Genomic DNA, 19,396 nt, shown 5'->3' with positions numbered 1-19,396 from the left:
GAGGGAAAGGCTGAAGGAAGAGAAAGATGGAGAAAAAGAATCCAGCACAAAGAAAAGATGCCATATCCTACCTCCGTTCAGTGCAAACCTTTGCTCACAACCGGATCAAAAGAGTCTTCATATTTTAGGGTCTTGGTCTTGATCGCTTTTCTACATTAAAGAAAATGTGTCCGTCCAGTGTTGATGACCGAACCCCAGCTGAAGAATAACCAAGAAGTGCTAGCCTTATTTCATCAGGGTGGGGGCACGGATTCGACTTCAAGATGCTCTGACCACACCCATAAACTGGCATCCAATAGAAACGGGAAATTCGGCAACTCTCCCAAGATGCTCTGGAAAGCCTTTAAGTGGGGAGGGAATTGCTCCATTAGAAATGGGAAATTCTGCTCCTCTCCCAATATAATCTCAAGAGCCCTTAAGTGGAGAGGAAATTGCATCTACGATTTTGTGTCTCCAGAAAAAGTTGTTTTACATTTGTCAGAATTTAAAGGGTTTTTTGGCAGTCTTTTATTGCCTGAGAACTGAATTATTTGGAGTTGAATTTTTCTTCCCATGCTCTAAATTGGATAGTTTGTGGCATACTAACCTAATATCCTTTAGTTTTACTCTTAAGTTTTAAATCTATTGGCAATAAACAACCATAGATACAAATCCTAAGGTCCTCATGAATGCACCTGGTCAATTCTTTTGGATTTTACAGTGCCAAACACCTGTTTAATGATGATGGATATGGCTGTCATACCACAACAGGCAATTTGCCTGATCAATGTTGAAATCCCCATGCTTCTTTTTGGGATTTCTCACCAAGTGTGAACCCATTCCCACAACATCCTAGGTGATAGATTCAGGATTTAATGTTACCTCGGTAGGCAGCCCCCTAATTAGTTGGGGGAAATTAGCTGAAAGGAGACAAAGAGAGAGGGGGTGACTAGAAATCTCTACCAGTTTGGTGTAGTGGTTAAGAGTGCAGGACTCTAATCTGGAGAACTGGGTTTGATTCCCCCTCCTCCACTTGAAACCAGCTGGGTGACCTTGGGACAGTCACAGCTTCTAGCTCTCTCAGCCCCACCCACCTCACAGGGTGTTTTGTTGCGGGGATAATAATAGCACACTTTGTAAACCATTCTGAGTGGGCATTAAGTTGTCCTGGAGGGTGGTATATAAAATGAATGGTGTTGTTATTAATAATAATCAGTGGTTTAACACTGCTACATCCTTGTTACTGCAGATACACAGGTGGGAAAATATGAAGGAGAAGCAGACAGGGGTGGTGCTAGGGTTTGCCGCGCTTGTGGCTGGCCAGCCAAGCGCCCCCCCCCCCCCCGCGCACGAGCACGCGCTCACCTCCCTGCGTGATGACGTCATGCACGATGTCATCACGGGAGCGCACGCGCCGCCGCCGGCCCGATCACTGCGGCGGGTGGCCTCCGAGCTCTCCCGTTCGGTTGCCTCCGCCGCAGCAGATGCCTGCCCGCGGTGGCTGCTCCCGGCCGGGGGCTTGTGCTGGCGGCGGCGGCGGCGCGGGGTGGGAGGAATAGGAGGCTTCTGCTTTGGGGGGGGGCGTGCTCTCGCCCCCCCGTGCCTCTTCCAGCGCTCCCTCCGGCACCCCGCGCCTGCGGCCACCGCCTACCTGGCCTCAATAGGAGCACCGCCCCTGATTGCAGAAAGCGGGAAGGAGAGGAATTCTAGCAGCAAGAATAGTCACAAGGATACGATTTCCTATAACAGGGACTTTGTATTCTGCTATCATTAAAAAAAGTTTAAAAAACTACTTAATAGTCTGTTTAAATCTGAATATGTTAACCACCAAATAATTGTTTTGGGTCATATATTTGTCTTTTGTGCCATATCAGTAATTTCTGCATGTATTTTTCAGTCTACCTTTGCAAAGCACTCCTTCCATAATCTGGGTGTCTCTTTAGGAGCTACAGAACTTGAATGAGATGTTTTGTGGATGGCTCTTGGAGGACCTAATCCAGATATAAGTATGTTCCTAAGAACCACTAAGAGTCTAGTTAGCTTTCCGATAACAGCCTATTAATCTCCAAGGAAGATGTAAACCCAGCCATGGTCTTTTGCCTTATTGTGGATACAGTACACAAGTCGACTAGAGAATCTGTCCTGAGCCTGATCGCGGGGAGGACGGAATACAAATACAATAAAATAATAAATAATAATAAATAATCTTGTCTCCTTTTTATTTTTTATTCTACATCTTTAACACCGACAAAAGAGTAGGATACATTGAATACTAGGATAATGCCATACATTAATTCTGAACCAATAATTACAGAATTGCAATTACGTGAATCCAAATTAGCAAAAAAACAAGGAAGGGGCCTCCTCCATGAACAAGCTGATAATCAATTTAGTCCCTTTATTGGTAGGCTCATAACCATCTTCTAACAACAACCAATTGCCCTGCTTGATAGGGCATGCATTCTTGGCCCATTAATTATCTCAATTAAACTCCATACAAAATAACTTGCCACAAGTATGTGATACAACATTCAAGGAGCACCATACTGAAGTAAGGAATATACAACCATGACAATTTATTAGTAGTAGTAGTACCACTTCTTGGCATATATAAACATTTTAAACCAGCTGAACTCACTCTCTCGCTTGTAGAGAGCCACATTCTCAACTACCACCAACCAAAAGATCCTCGTGACAATTGAATGTCCACCCACATACAATATACTATAAGATATAACTGTTAACATTAAATATATAGCTATACACTTCAAAGTTTCCCTGACCTGGCTAGCCCAGGAAAGCATAATCTCATCAGATCTGAGAAGCTAAGCAGGGTCGGCCTTGGTTACTAATTGGATGGGAGACCTTCAAGGAAGACCAAGATTGCAGAGGCAGGCAATGGGAAACCACTGCTGTTAGTCTCTTGCCATGAAATACCCAGCAGGGGGTGCCGTAAGTCAGCTCAGACTTGAGGACAATCTCCAACACTACACTTTAAAATTAACAAACTACTTCTGTACATGAAGGCTGACTTAGCCTGTGCATGTGGAATGAGGAGGAGGACTTACCTTCTTGCCATCTCCTCAGCAGCTCAGGCGAGACATTGCGATTGCCAAGGCTCCCTAGCTGACTGTGGAGAACATGAAGTCTGCAGCATACCTCCACTTAAGGGGTCCAGGTCTCCTGTTACAGAGGGAGAAAAAACCTCCCAGCAATTGCACCCCTGTAGCCCATCTATTCTTCATGGGTAGCAGAGGGAAATGGATGCCTTTGCGCGCTGCCCTCCCTCCAGTGTGTGACATCAACTCTAGCACAAGACCAGAAATAGCATGGTGCATTGGTGCGATGCTTAGTGGCCCAAAAGAAAAATAGAGATATTAATGCCAGTCAATGTGGTGGCGGCTGGTTCAGGGTGGGAATCACCTGCCGATCACATAGAAGAACCGTGCCCAGATGAGATATAGGTTGCTGCAGGACTGGCCTGCAAAATGGATAGAATTTGGAGTTATAGTTCTTTCCTCAAAAAATCCTCAAGGTGCCATCTTACTGAACCCACATGTGCAGAATGGTCTCAAAATTGCCTAGTAGCAGCCAGTTTAACTCTGTCCTCTCACACTGAGCTGCAGCTGCCCTGCTGTGTGGTGCGTAGCCATCCTCCTTTTTGTCCCAATGTACATGGTGACCTCAGGAAAAGAAAAGAAGAAAGAAACAGAAGTAAAACCTAAAGAAGATCAATCCAGTGGATATTGCTGCGAGTTGTGATGAGCAATGACCACCTGGATAAGTATTTCTTAGCTGTGATGTTTCCTGCATAGCAGCTGAATAAAAGGATACTTTAAAAAAAAATTATACCACCTCTTCAGAGGCCTGATTGAGGAGGCTGAATAGCCTTTTAGGACTGGTTCTACATGTCAGTCTAGGCATGAACGATGATTAAAAGTGTGTCCCTTTTTTACTTGTTGCTTCTATCCTTAGAGCCGCTCAAGCAAGTCCAAATAAGTTCTGGAATTCTCAAGTCCAACCCCCCACTCTGCCGTGGAAACTTAGAGCGGAACTACAAGTGACAAAAAGCACAGATTGGACACTTGTCAGCTTCCCTCAAGTTTTGATGGGAAATGTAGGCATCCTAGTCTTGCAGCTTGGCTCTCTGTCTGCTGTCCAATGGACTTTTCAACTGTCACTTGTCCAACATTCCGCCAAGCTGCCTACATTTCCCATCAAAACTGGAGGGAAGCTGACAAGTGTCCAACCTGTGCCTTTTGTCACTTGTGGTTTTGCTCTTACTGGGTCCCTTTGGGACAGTCATTCTCTATGTGCCTAGCCTACCACACAAGGTTGTTGTGAGGATAAAATTGAAGAAGTGAGTCTTGTTAGCCATTTTGTATCCTTACTGGTATTGGAGTGTGTGTGTGTATAACACCACAGAAATCTGCTTATGAAAATGGACGATTTTTTTTGGCTCATGTGAAGGCCTCATAACTGGGTTTCATCTGGGGTTTGCAGTTCCTCAGCACAGCCTTCCTCCTCCCTGAAAACCTTCTGGAGAATGACCTTCAAGCTCTCCTTTTGCCTAGCCTTCCTTTGTCTCCCAACCAGGAAATAAATCATGGGGTTAACACTGCTATTTAAACAAGATAATGCCAATGCACAAACTTCAAAATATGAATGGATATAATTATAATAACGCAAGATGACTATGACATTCAATGGAAAAGCTAAGAAGAGGAAGCAGAGAAGAGTGACCAAGATGATAGTCAAAAGCTTTCCCCTCCGCTGCTGTTGTGCTTTAGAGCAGACTTTAATGAACAGGGCAAGAGTGGCAGAAGTCATGAGGGGGAGGCAAAGCACGGCATTCACCATAAACTGGTAAGAAAATAGAATAAGATTTCCATTAAAATAAATCATTATGATACTGACAGTAATCATAGAAAGCAGGGAGGAGAGGACCCATATCACTACACATACAACGGTGGACAAATGTGCTGGCCGGCGACATTGGTGCCAAAGTGGGAAGAAGATAGCCACACACCGGTCAATGCTGATAGCAGTCAGGAGAAATTGACCAGCGCCATACATTGATAGGAACAGAAAGTAGAACAGAGCAGAAATAATAGTAGGAAATTTATAACGTTTGTCAAAAGGCTTACTAACAAACAAAATAATAATCCATGAAACGAGGAGCCCGAAATCAGCGACGGCCAAGTTCAGGATGTAAGTGATGAATGGATTCCTCTTAATGCGGAAACCAAGAAGCCAGATGATGATTCCATTCCCCACGGCACCTAAAATGCAGATCACGAATATGGACATAATAGTAAATGTTTCTAATTCATGAAAAAACCTCTGTTCACTTCCATTATCAGAGGTTATACGAGATGAAATATCTTCAATTGGAAATGAAGTGTCATTATAATTAAGGTTATCGTGATATTCCAGAGCAGCATCCATCACGGATAGCGTTTTCAAGTTGGTTGTGATGCTCAATTTCTTTTTTGGAGATTCTAGTCTTGACTTCTTTCCTTATGTTTCTGTTAGGAGAAAGGAAAAACGGGTGATTCAGTACTTGTTAGGGGAATGATTGGCTAAAGATTTCAGCCTGGTATTGCTGACCTCAACCCAGTTGAAAATGGATTACTACTGACCTTAATCTGAAATAAAGGCGATTGCATTTTTAGGGTATTTTTTACAGCGTTAAACTATTATAAAGCTAGGATGGTTGAAGGCTTGATGCTGGCTGTGGAGAAATACCCTACACCCAGGAATTGCCCCCAAGATTCCAATTATTGTGACTACACCATGTCCATGTGCAGAGACCCAACAGCACATACAAGGCATGCAGATAGGAGGGGGTTGAAACAAGGAGCTAACAAGCTACAGGTACAGAGAACTTGATTTCTTGGTTAGGCTAAGGAGTCTGGTGGAAGCGAGGCATCAGCTTAGTACCTAACATACTTCAAGGTTACACCTAAAAAAGGACAGAGGAACCAAAAGTATAGAAAGAAAACTCTACTTTGGGGGGGTGGGGAGGGCAGGAAAATCCAAATGGCCCATAGGTGGGGTGGATTCTCCAAGGTAAAGTTTCTGGACACAAGGAAGAATCCCTTCTTTAACAGCTTCTGACCAGGGAGGCAGAAGCCATGATGGGATAAACCTTCAACTAAGGATTCCATCTTGTCCATGCAACATGGAAGAATGGAGAGAAGTCCATAAGAATGACGGTAATGCTTTCAGAAGGGGCTGCATGTTAGCTTGCCATCCCTAGAGTGTGATAGCTTGAAATGTGCCGCCATGCTAGCTGGTAGAGTGCTCTCACAGAGCCTTCAAATGGCAATGCAGGAGGAACTCAATTTAGGATATACCTTTTGAGGGACTGGTGACAGCACAAGTTACCAAGGTTGTTTTGGTGTCCTCCCAAAAGGGACAGTGTTATCAAGCAGAAATTTGGGAAGGGTGAACCCCACAGACCAACCCCCATACACTCCTCCAATTCCTGTTCCTTCACAGTAGTCTAGAATCATATTGCTGTTTCATTCTTTCTCTTTTTTAATTATTTCATTTTTACTTGTTATGGTCACATTAAGAAAGTGGTAGATTCAAATATAGATCCTTATTTAGCTTTGCTAAATTACACGGCTGTACCTTTGAAAATAGGGCTATCACCTGCTGAATTGTTGTTTGGGGGCAAACTGAGAACCAGATTGGTTGTTGTGGATTTTCCGGGCTGTATAGCCGTGGTCTTGGCTTTGTAGTTTCAATGGCTTCCCTGTGCAATCTGAACCAGATTGCTTGGTTACATGGACAAACATTTTAAGCACAAAGATTTGGTAAATGCATGGGAAAACGCAGGGAAAGCCAGACAGAAACTTTATTGTGACAGTGGTTCATGTGACCATAAACCTTTTCAACCTTTGCAACCACAAGACAGTGTGCATATAAATAATGGCAAAATATGGGAACAAAAGGCTGTGTTCACTCAGGAAATAGCTCCTCAGTCTTATGAGATGATGGAGAAATCTAGAAAGGTGCTACTGGACTCTTTTTGATTTTGCTACTACAGACTAACATGGCTAACTTCTCTGGATCTAGAAACAAGAGAGATCGACAACTGTTTCCTAAAGAAGAGGAGAAAAAAGAGTTGGCTACAGATACAACAAGATCTGAATGAGGAAAGCTTGGCAGTGATCAAGTGCATCAGACAACAGACATGGACAGAAATGACCAAAAGAAAGGAGAGGTTGAAATGTTTGTTATGTCCTGTAGATCTACAAGGCTGATGAAGCCAACCCAGGGACTGATAGAGAAATGTTGAATCTTTGTTTGTTTCTAGGCATTGGAGCTTGCAGTAAACCCATAAAAGGCTATCCGCTGCACTAGGTAACAAATGGCAGTGAGTCACACCTCAGGCCTGATGGAATGCAGAGCTGCCCATCCATCCATTATGCAGAGCCCTTCCCAAGAATGATTACATCATAGGACATTTTTCTGAAGAATTTGGGAGCCTCCTCTCTGGTTAATTTGGCCCTAATGAACAACCCTGATCTCCAAACATAAGCATCAGACCGATCCCAGCTAATTCCTCCCCTTTCTTTAAGGACTGTACATGAAGATTTCTGCCCTCTCCTTAATCTTGTTCTTCACCCAACTTTCTCCAGAAGCATCCTTGATATCTCTATGCAAACCTGGAGAGTTTCCCCTGCTAAATCAGCATGATTTTTCTTCTACCTCTGGGAACTAGATGAGATTTTCATCACCCAAATCTTACCACCTCTGTAGAAGATTAAATATCCCTTAATTGCCCTGATCATCTATGACGAGTGCTAACACACGCTGTTCTTTTCAAGGGATGTTGTGGAAATGACATTTTATTCATGCTTACTTAATTAATAATAATAATAATAATTAAGCAAAAAAAAAACAAATTCGCCCTATCCAGAAACCCATTGATCCAACGAGTTTCTCTTCCAGCACAAAACACACACAACAACAAGTAATGCTGATGGGTGCACACAATGGTGGAAACTGGCTGGCAAAGCCGTGGTGGGAGGCTAGAAACCAAGCAGGAAAGTGCTCCTTTGCCACCACTAGAACAGATTTTTTTTTAAAAACATTCCTGCGTTATGATAGTGTCAATAAATCAACGTTGTGTCCTACTGATATTGTTGTCACCATGTTTCCTTGAGCTTAGTTTTATTCCCAAGATGGGGGTGAATCTTTCCTCGCCTGAGCCCCACTCCTGATTTGCAAGGGGACAAAGCTTTTGCTAGGGAAGCATCCCCTCCCCAACAAAGATGCATAGAACCTTCCCCCCTTCCTTCCAATGGTGTTAAATTGAACCGATGTTTCCATAGCCGATGGGTAGGAGAGGGGTAAGTGCTCTGAGTCCTCACCTTTTGATGACCCAGTTGGCAGATAGATTGCCTGGGGAAAATATATTCATGCAGCAATTGTATGGCATGCATACAATAAATGACAGAGACCTATGGTACATTCACTATATGGGAGCTATTCTAGAATCTAAGTTAAATCAAATTGGTCTCTGGCTATGAAACTTGCAAGAAACTTCCAACTGAAGGTTTGAAAGTGGAGGGAGAAAACAAAAAGCACAGAAAGAGAAAGGCAGGCCTGAAAAGAATAGAAAGATGCAAGGGAAGGAGGGCAGTAAGTGCTTTTAGAAATGGGTATGGTTTGTTTTAGTTAGAATGAGGACTAGACTAAAGGACTAAAGGACTAAACTAAAGCAGTTTATTCAAGTTTAATGCAAAACTCAATGACTTAGCAGCAAATATTAACTTAGAGGGAAAGGGTGAAGGAAGAGAAAGATGGGGAAAAAAACAGCACAATGAAAAGGTACCATATCCTACCTCCTTTCAGTGCAAACATCTGCTCACAAGTTCACAACTGGATAAAAAGGAGACTTCAGTTGTTCTTTTCAGAATTTTAGGATCTTGGTCTTGATCGCTTTTCTAGTTTAAAGAGAATGTATCCATCTATTGTTGATGACCCAACCCCAGCTAGAGACTAACCAAGAAGTACTAGACTTATTTCAGAAGGGTGGGACACAGATTCTACATCAAGATGTACTGATGACACACCCATAAACTGGCATCCAATAGAAACGAGAAATTATGCAACTCTCCTAAGATGTTCTGGAAAGCCGTTAAGTGAGGAGGAAATTGCTCCATTAGAAATGGGAAATTCTGCTCCTCACCCAGTACAATTTCTGTAGCCCTTAAGTGGAGAGGAAATTGCTCCTAAGAGGCTATGTCTCAAGAAAAACTTGTGCTTTACATCTGTAAACAGTATCAAGGCTTCGTTCAAGTCAGTATTTCGGCCTTCTTTTTCGTCTTCTTCGGTGGCGCGTTAAGGTGCTGAGTCCTTCACCTGAAGCTAGGGCCGAGTCCCAGCCGGCGACTAGCACCGCGCACCTCCTCACCCGTCATGGCCTCCGTTTCCGAGCTCGCTTGCATTTACTCTGCGCTGATCCTTCACAATGACGAAGTCACCGTCATGGAGGATAAGATCAATGCACTTATCAAAGCAGCTGGAGTGAATGTTGAACCTTTCTGGCCAGGCCTGTTTGCAAAGGCTTTAGCCAACATTGACATTGGAAGTCTCATCTGTAATGTTGGAGTGGGTGGTGGTGCTCCGGCTGCTGCGGCCCCCGCTGGAGGAGGAGGGGCCCCTGCAGGTGGCGCTGCTCCTGCTGAAGAAAAGAAAGAGGAAGAAAAGAAAGAAGAGTCTGAAGAATCTGACGACGACATGGGCTTTGGTCTTTTTGACTAAGCTGATTTTTGTACTCTTTTACAATAAAGATACAAGTACAAAAAAAAAAGTCAGTATTTCGCAGTCTTCTGTTGACTAAGATCTGAGTTCTTCCGAGTCGAACTTTTCTTTCCATGCTGTAAAATGGACGGCTTGCTGCATAGTAATCTAATATTCTTTACTCTCATTTTTAACTCTTTTGGCAATAAATAGCCATAGGCACAGATCCTAAGATCTTCATGAATGTACCAGGTCAGCTTTTTACCTTTTACGGGCAAATCACCCATTCAGTTATGATGGATTGAGGGACTCACTTTGACCTTCCTACCACGAGAGGAGGTTTGCCTGATCAAAGCTTAACCCCCCACTTTTTAAGGTATTGTTGACCAAGTGTAAATCCATTTCATTACAACCTTAGAATCCTAGGTTCTAGGTGACAGATTCAGGTCATTCTGTTCGAGATACTGGGCATCACAAACAAAGCCTTTTGTACAGAAATGCATTTTACTTTGAGGGTATGTGGACTGTTCCAAAATCTTTAACCCATAGTTTTAACTCATCTTTGGATCTTTGGATTGAGTAATCAGTGGCGGAGCAATTGCAGGCTTTCCTGAACGACTCTGCTGTCCTGGACCCTTTTCAGTCCTAGTTCTGTCCTGTCCATGGGATGGAGACAGTGTTGGTCACCCGCACAGATAAGCTCTGTGGACCCTTGGATCTATAATACACAGAAGGCAAAAATCAAGTGCAAAACAACAGCTCACCCAACTACAGCACTTGCTGCTATAAATTACAGACTAAGATACTATAATTAACAAAAGTTACTTTTTCCTTAGAGGGCTCAGTGGCAAAATGTGCTATAAACAATTATTTACAAAGTACAAACATGTACCCATAATTCACAGTCCCAAATACAAACATGAATGTCACAACGTCCCTTCGAGGTAGTCTCATAGAGCTATCAAGGTCCTTCTATTAGCGTGTATTCTTGCTTGAAGAGCTCTAGACTCCCTCTAATTGATATGCAGTAGGTTCAAAATGCAAATCAAATGAAGCAAGGGAAGCCCAAAAGCACCAAAAGGGTTCCCAAGTGGACAACTCCAGGTAAGTGCGGCGTTGTAGCCGAAGACATACAGGTAAGTGTGACGTTGTAGCTGAAAGTGAACTGACTGTTAATGTTTTATTCTTTGGTCTCCAAATCCAGATGGAAGTCAAGATGGAAAAAGAGAGGGATAAACCCAGCAGGGGGTTCCCCAGGCCCTACAAGCCGCCGGCTCGTTCTTTGAGCTTGTTTCACGAAATACCCACTTCATCAGGGGCCACTTCTGTACCACCAAAACAGTCACACAATTCTACAAACAGAATCATAATGTCAATTATAGTTACACGTCCACAGGAGCCCTTGGATCTAGGCAGGTCAGTGCTGCAGATATTACTAGATCTGTCTTCACTGTTTGATGTGGTTTACCCACTGCCTCACCAACATGGGGATACGTGGGCCCGCCTTAAAGGGGCTAGTCTCCTTCCTCCACAGTCGGGGATAGAGTATGGCACTGGGGAGCAATTATTGCCTCACCACCCTTCAGTGTCTAGCTTTCCACAGGGGTGATTCTCTCCCTGATGTTATTTAACATCTATGAGCAGAACCATAAGTGACAAAAGGCACAGATTGGACACTTGTCAGCTTCCCTCAAGTTTTGATGGGAAATGTAGGCGTCCTGGTCTTGCAGTTTGGCTCTCCGACTGCTGTCCAACGGACTTTTCAACTGTCACTTGTCCAACATCCCGCCAAGCTGCCTACATTTCCCATCAAAACTTGAGGGAAGCTGACAAGTGTCCAACCTGTGTCATTCGTCACTTGTGGTTCTGCTCTATATGTGCCCCCTCATCCAGTTGGTGTGGAGCGTCGGGTTGGGTTGTCACAAATATGTTGATGACATCCAACTTTATCTGTTGATGGACAGCTGGCAGAAAGGAGAGGAATACTTGGAGCAAGAAAAGTCACAAGGGTACCATTTCCTATAATGTAGACTTTGCATGTCACTCTATGGAAGTAGGAATGTGTGCAATGGCTTCTTTGTATTCTGGTATCATTAGAAAAAAATAAAAACTCCATTTTGGTCTATTAAATTCTGAATATGTTAACCATCAAAGAATTATTTTGATTGATTGATTTATCTTTTGAACCATATCAATATTTTCTGGATATGTCTTTTAGTTGACGTTTGCAAAGGAGCTTCTTCCACAATCTGAGTGCCTGTTAAGGAGCTACAGAACATGAATGAGATATGTTGGGGATGGCTCTTGCTGGGCTGAATCCAGGTAGAGGCATATTCCTAAGAACCGTTTTGTTTCTAGTTAGCTTTCCTATATCAGCCTATTAATCGGCTAGGAAAATGTAAAACCAGCCGTGCTTTCTTAGCTTGTTTTAGATTCACTACACAAATCTATCAGATAATCTTGTCTCCATTTTAGCGTTTATTAAGATATAGCTATTTCATCTTTAACACTGATAAAAGAGTAGGATACATTGGATAATGGAATAATGCCATACATGAATTCTACACCAATAATTACAGAATTGCAATTACATGAATCCAAATTAAGAATAAACAAGCAAGCATCTTCCCTCAAGAACAAGCTGATAATCAATTTAGTTCCTTTATTTGTAGGCTCATAACATCTCTTAACAACAACCAATTGCCCTGCTTGATAGGGCGTGCATTTTTGGACAATTAATTATCTTAATTAAACTCCATACAAAATAATCTGCCACCAGAATGTGATATAACATTCAAGGAGTACCATACTGAAGTAAGGAATATACAACCATGCCAATCTATTATTAGTAGTAGTACCACTTCTTGGCATATATATACTGCACATTTTAAACCAGCTGAACTCACTCTCTGGCTTGTAGAGAGTGACATTCACAACTACTACCAACCAAAAGATCCTTGTGACAATTGAATGTCCACCCACATACAATATACCATAAGATTTAACTGTTAACATTAAATATATAGCTATAAATTTCAAAATTGCCCTGACCTGGCTAGCCCAGGAAAGCACGATCTCATCAGATCTCAGAAGCTAAGGAGGGTCGGCCTTGGTTACTAATTGGATGGGAGACCTTCAAGGAAGACCAAGATTGCAGAGGCAGGCAATGGCAAACCACTGCTGTTAGTCTCTTGCCATGAAATACCCAGCAGGGGGTGCCGTAAATCAGCTCAGACTTGAGGACAATCTCCAACACTACACTTTAAAATTAACAAAGTACTTCTGTACATGAAGGCTGACTTAGCCTGTGCATGTGGAATGAGGAGGAGGACTTACCTTCTTGCCGTCTCCTCAGGAGCTCAGGCGAGACATTGAGATTGTCAAGGCTCCTTAGCTGTCTGTGAAGAACATGAAGTCTAAGAACATAAGAGAAGCCATGTTGGATCAGGCCAATGGCCCATCCAGTCCAACACTCTGTGTCACACAGTGGCCAAAAAGGCCAGATGTCATCAGGAGGTCTGCCAGTGGGGAAGGGACACTAGAAGCTCTCCCACTGATTGCCCCCCCCCCCACAAACACCAAGGATACAGAGCATCACTGCCCTAGAGAGAGAGAGTTCCATCTATACCTTGTGGCTAAGTCTGCAGCATACCTCCACTTAAGGGGACAGGTCTCCTGCTACAGAGGGAGACAAAACCTCCCAGCAATAGCGCCCCTGTAGCCCATCTATTCTTCATGGGCGGCAGAGGGAAATGGGTGTTTTTGTGCACTGCCCTCCTGCCAGTGTGTGACTTCAACTCTGGCCAAGACCAGAAATGGCATCATGCATTGGTGTGATGCTTAGTGTCTAAAAAAAAAAAAGAGAGAGATGCTAATGCCAGTCAATGTGGTGGAGGCTGGTTCAGGGTGGGAATCACCTGCCGATTACATAGAAGAACCGTGCCCAGATGAGATATAGGTTGCTGCAGGACTGGCCTTCAAAATGGATAGAATTGGGAGTTATAGTGCTTTCCTCAAAAAACCCTAAAGGTGCCATCTTACTGAAGCCGCATGTGCAGAATGGTCTCAAGATTGTCTAGTAGCAGCCAGTTTAACTCTGTCCTCTCTTGTTGAGCTGCAGCTCCTGCTGTGGTGCCTAGCCATCCTCCTCATGGTCCCTGTGTGCATAGTTCCTTCAGGAAAAAGAAAGGAAAGGAAAGCAAGCAAGCAAGTAAGCAAGGGAGTGAGCAAGAAAGCAAGACCGCAAGAAAAAGAAAGCAAGCTAGCAATCAAGAACGAAGCAGAAGTAAAACCTAAGAATGATCAATCCAGTGGATATTGTTGGGAGTGGTAGTTAGGGCGGACCATCTGGGTAAGTATGTTTGGCTGTGATGTTTCATAGATAGCAGTAGAATAAAAGGACACATTAAAAATTGTGCCACCGCTCCAGAGGCCTGGTTGAGGAGGCTGAAGAGCCTTTTGGGGTTGCCTCCACATATCCTTCTAGGCACAAACGATAATTAAGAGAGTGTACACACTGTATTGTCGAAGGCTTTCACGGCCGAAGAACGATTGTTGTTGTGGGTTTTCTGGGCTGTATTGCCCGTGCCAAGACCACGGCCCGTGCCAAGACCACAGCAATACAGCCCAGAAAACCCACAACAACTATCGAGTGTACAGACTGTTTTCTTGTGGTATCTAACTCTACAGTATCTGAAGCAGCGTCTTTTATAGCCAGTGTGGAGTAGAGGTTGGGCTGTCTGAATAAGATCTGGAAAACCTGAGTTCAAATCCCCCCTTTGCTATGGAAACTTGCTGGGTGACCTTGGGACAGTCATTCTCTCTCTGAACCTACCATACAAGGTTGTTGTGAGGATAAAATCGAAGAAGGGAGAACAAACTTGAAAGGTGTTTTGTGTCTTCACTGGTATCGGAGTGTCTGTCTATAATACCACAGAAACCTACTTATGGTGGAGGGAGAAGTTTTTGGCTCATGTCAAGGCATCATAACTGGGTTTCAGCTGGTGGTTGCAGTTCCCCAGCACAGGCTTCCTCCTCCCTGAAAACCTTCTGGAGAATGACCTTCAAGCTCTCCTTGTGTCCAGCCTTCCTTTCTCTCCCAACCAGGAAATAAATCAGTGAAGATGAGCACCACCCATGGGACCATGGTGTAGACAGGGAAAAATCCCAGCTTATATATTAACTCTTTCGGAGCCAGTCTGTACTCTGGACATGCTCAGAGGGGCATCTCCTAGGGACAGAAGAGAGAGACACGTAGTTGTTTGGATAGCAACCTAAAAGAAAATAGCTTGTTGAGATGTTCAGAGCCTGACAGTACAGAAACAGTGCAGTAAGTAGCATAATGGTTACAAGACAGGTCCATTTCTCTCAACTTCTTCATAAAATCTTTTTCCATTTCTTTTCCTCTTTTTTTGGTATTTGGACTCAGTTTCTAATCAGTGCTATTTCATCAAAGTAAAACTCACGATGAGGACGGGCAGAAAGGAAGGGTCTGCAAAATTTCAGAATCCCACTCTATAGGTGCTCAGATCATGTCTTCCGAAACCTTCCTACCCATCCGGCTAGAGCGCCACCTGGTGGTGTGTAATATTAAACAACTGCAAGGGTTGACATTACAAAAAGGATATATCGGTTTGTCTACAAAGAGAAATCAAAGAGAAAGGAAAGTTTCTTTTTAAAAGAGAATAAGAGGAATCAATGACTATATCTATCTATCTATCTATCTATCTATCTATCTATCTATCTATCTATCTATCTATCTATCTATCTATCTATCTATCTATCTATCTATCTATATGCATCTGGCAGGGAGAGCTGTGGTTATCGAAGACTTATACTACATAGGAATTGGAGGCTTTTACTGCTGCAAACTAACACGGCAAACTGACTCCACACCAAAAGGAGATGTTTACATTTATTAGCAAAGGAATGTGTTGGTTGCCTCCTCGCTAATTGCATCTTGTCCCCTTCTGATATATGTCCCCTGCTCTCCCCTCTCCCTCCTCCTCTTCTGTATTTGGCCAGTTTGTGTCATGCATCTGACGAAGAGAACTTGATTCCCGAAAGCTTATGCTACAATAAAATTGGTTAGTCTTAAAGGTGCTACTGGACTCTTTTTGATATATCTAAAAAAGTGAACTGTGGAAAAAGAAACTCGTCTCTACATAACAAATCTAGTAGCAAGAGAAATCACAAGGGTACCATTTCCTATAACATAGACTTTGCATGCCAGTCTATGGAAGTAGAGATGTGTGCAATGGTTTCTTTGTATTCTGGTATCATTAAATCAGCATGTATGACCAGACATGCTTTTTTGAATTGTTGTGGATACAGTGCACAAGTTTCTTAGAGAATCTTATCTCCATTTTATCTTTTATTCTAATCTTTAACACTAATAAAAGAGTAGGATACATTGGATAATAGGATAATGCCGTACATTAATTCTACAGCATTAATTACACAATTGGAATTACATTAATCCAAATTAGCAATAAATAAGCATGGAGCCTCCTACAAGAACAAGCTGATAATCAGTTTAGTTCCTTTATTCATAGGTTTTCAGAATTGCCCTGCTTCATAGGGCATGCATTCTTGGCCAATTAATTATCTTAAAACTTCAAACTCCATACAAAATTTTCTGTAACCAGAATGTGATCTGACATTCGAGGAGTACCATACTTAAGCAAGGAATATACAACCATAACAATCTATTATTATTAGTACCCCTTCATGGCATATACAAGCTGCACATTTTAAACCAGCCATACTCGCTCTATGGCTTGTGGAGTGCCACATTCACCATTACCACCAACCAAAAGATCCTCATGATGACTGAATGTCCACCGACATACAATATACTATAAGATATAACTGTTAACATTAAATATATAGCTATACACTTCAAAATTGATTTGAACTGGATGGCCCAGGTGAACGTGATCTCATCAGATCTCATATGCTTAGCAGGGTTGGCGTTGGTTAGTAATTGGATGGGAGATCTTTAACAAAGACCAGGGTAGCAGATGCAGGCGATGGCAAACCATCTCTATTAATCTTTTGCCATGAAAACCCCACCAGGAGTCACCATAAGTCAGCTATGTCTTAACAGCACTCTCCACCATCACACTTCAAAATTAAAACAAAGTGCTTTTGTGCATGTAAAGTTGTCTTATCCTGCCGTTGTGCATGTGGAGTGAAGGACTTGCCTTCTTGCTGTCTCCTCAGCAGCTCAGGTGGGACAGTGAGATTTCCAAGGCTCCCAAACTGGCTGTGGAGAAGCGTGCAACATATCTCCATTTAAGGGGGCCAGGTTCCCTGTTACAGAGGGAGAAAAGACCTTCCGGCAATGGCTGGAAAGACATTCCATGCTTCATGGGTGGCTGTTCAAAGTGAGAATCACCTGCCAACCACACTGGAGAACCGTGCCCAGATGAGACACAGGTTGCTGCAGGACTGGCCTTCCAAATGGATAGAATTGGGAGTTATAGTGCTTTCCTCAAAAAATCCTAAAGGTGCCATCTATCTGAACCCGCATGTGCAGAATGGTCTCAAAATTGCCTAGTAGAAGCCAGTTTAACTCTATCCTCTCCCGCTGAGCTGCAGCTGCCCTGCTGTGTGGTGCCAAGCCATCTTCCTCGTTGTCTCAGCAAGAAAGCAAGACAGACAGACAGACAGAAAGACAGAAAGACAAAACAGAAAGACAGAAAGAAAGAAGTAAAACCCAAGGAAGATCAGCTCATTGGATATTGCTGGGAGTGGTTGTGAGGAATGACTATCTGGATAAGTATGTCTTGGCTGTGATGTTTCATGGGTAGCAGCAGAATAAATTATGCTACCTCTCCAGGGGCCTGATTGAGGAGGCAGAATATCCTTTTGAGGATATTCTAGGCATAAAGGATAATTAAGAGAGTGACCATTTTTTTCTTGCTGCATCTAACCTTACGGCAGCTAAAGCAGGCTTCTCTTATAGCCAGTGTGGAGTAGAAGTTAGAGTGTCTGAATAAAATCGGGAAAACCTGAGTTCAAATCCCCACTTCACCATGGAAGCTTGCTGGGTGACCTTGGGACAACCATTCTCTCTTAGCAGAATCTACAATACAAAGTTGTTGTGAGGATGGATTGAAAGAAGGGAGAACAATCTTGTAAGGTGTTTTCTGTCCTCACTGGTATTGGAGTACCTCCATCAGAAGCACAGAAAACAGCTTATGATGGAGGCAGATTTTTTTGGCTCTTTACTGGGGGCCAAGCTACACATGACGAATGACACTTGAACAGCAAGTGGATTGCGTGGAGGGCAAGTGAACAGGGAGAAATGCACTTGCCGTTCAAGTGTCATTCATCATGTGTAGCTTGGCCCTCGGTTTCAACTGGGGGTTGCAGTTCCTCAGTACAGCCGCCTTCCTCCTTGAAAACCCTCTGGAGAATGTCCTTCAAGCTCTCCCTGTGTTGAGCCTTCCTTTGTCTCCCAACCAGGAAATAAATCATGGGGTTAACACTGCTTTTTAAACAGAGCAATGCAATTGCAAGCAGTTCAACATACAATGGCACATAACTATATATATTCAAGATGACTATGACATTCAAAGGAAAAGCCAAGAAGAGGAAGAAGATGAGAGTGACCAAGATGATAGTCAAAAGCTTTCCCCTCTGCTGCTGTTGTGCTTTGCAGCAGCCTTTAATGAACAGGGCGACAGTCGCAGCGGTTGTGAGTGGGAGGCAAAACACGGCACTCACAAGAAACTGGTAAAATGCTAAAATATTCATTACCTTAGAATCAGTAATTCGGATAATGATACGAATAATAGAAAGCAGGGCAGTAAGAATCCATATTACTTCACATATGATGGTGGACAAACGTGGTGGCTGGAGGCAGTGATGCCAAATCGGGAAGAAGGCAGCCACACACCTGTCAATGCTGATAGCAGTCAGTAAAAGTTGACTACAGCTGTACATTGATAGGAACAAGAAGGAGGACAATAGGAAGACAGTACGAGCTAAGTTAGAAAGGACAATAACAATAACAGCCATAGGTGTCACGAGGAGCATGAAATCAGCGACGGCCAAGTTCAGGATGTATGTGATGAAAGGATTCCTCTTAATACGGAAGCCGAGAAGCCAGATGACAATTCCATTCCCCACAGCACCAAAAACGCAGATGACCAATATGGAGATAAGAGCACTTTTTTCTAATGTATTATAATGAGTCCTTCCACTTCCATAATCAGAGGTATTATGAGATGAAGTGTCTTCTGAAACATGGCCATCATTGATGCTGTCATTTGGAATCCTAGGGTAGTGATTATAATATCCCAGAGAAGCACCCATTGCGTTGTCATGTGGATGCTGGTTGTGATGCTGATTTTCTTTTTTGGAAGTTCTTGTCTTGACTTCCCGTCCTTATGTTTCTGTTAGGAGAAAGGAAACAATAAGTGGTGCAGTTCTTCTTAGGGGAATGATTGGCTAAAGTTTTCAGCCAGGTATTGATGACCTCAACCCATTTGAAAATGGGTCACTGAAATATAGGCCATTGCACTTTCAGGGTTTTTCTCCCAGCTTTAAATTATTATAAAGCTAGGATGGTTGAACGTTTGATGGTGGCTATAGATAAATGCCCTCCACTAAGGAATTCCCCCCAAGATTTCGATTATTGTGACCA

The 19,396-nt window shown here is 43.1% G+C and overlaps 3 protein-coding genes across 3 annotated transcripts; 1 reads left to right on the top strand and 2 right to left on the bottom strand.

Annotated features, from left to right (window-relative positions):
* Window positions 1–4,452: 4,452 nt before the first annotated feature.
* Window positions 4,453–5,427, bottom strand: LOC129334007 (mas-related G-protein coupled receptor member H-like). Its single transcript, XM_054985930.1, has one exon. The coding sequence runs from the start codon at window positions 5,425–5,427 to the stop codon at window positions 4,453–4,455; it is 975 nt and encodes a 324-aa protein (XP_054841905.1).
* A 3,890-nt stretch (window positions 5,428–9,317) lies between these two features.
* Window positions 9,318–9,811, top strand: LOC129333599 (60S acidic ribosomal protein P1-like). The gene has a single exon (XM_054985374.1). It carries the CDS (start codon window positions 9,418–9,420, stop codon window positions 9,760–9,762), a length of 345 nt encoding a protein of 114 aa, XP_054841349.1. The 5' UTR covers window positions 9,318–9,417; the 3' UTR covers window positions 9,763–9,811.
* A 1,223-nt stretch (window positions 9,812–11,034) lies between these two features.
* Window positions 11,035–19,065, bottom strand: LOC129334006 (mas-related G-protein coupled receptor member H-like). Its single transcript, XM_054985929.1, has 3 exons — window positions 18,119–19,065; window positions 13,078–13,139; window positions 11,035–11,093 (listed from the first exon to the last, which is right to left on the bottom strand). The coding sequence occupies exons 1-3, from the start codon at window positions 19,063–19,065 to the stop codon at window positions 11,035–11,037; spliced, it is 1,068 nt and encodes a 355-aa protein (XP_054841904.1).
* Between the last annotated feature and the right edge of the window lie 331 nt (window positions 19,066–19,396).

The sequence above is a fragment of the Eublepharis macularius genome, chromosome 7, assembly GCF_028583425.1.
Source record: "Eublepharis macularius isolate TG4126 chromosome 7, MPM_Emac_v1.0, whole genome shotgun sequence".
Lineage (NCBI taxonomy): Eukaryota > Metazoa > Chordata > Lepidosauria > Squamata > Eublepharidae > Eublepharis > Eublepharis macularius.
This window is presented reverse-complemented; position numbering and strand designations above follow the sequence as displayed.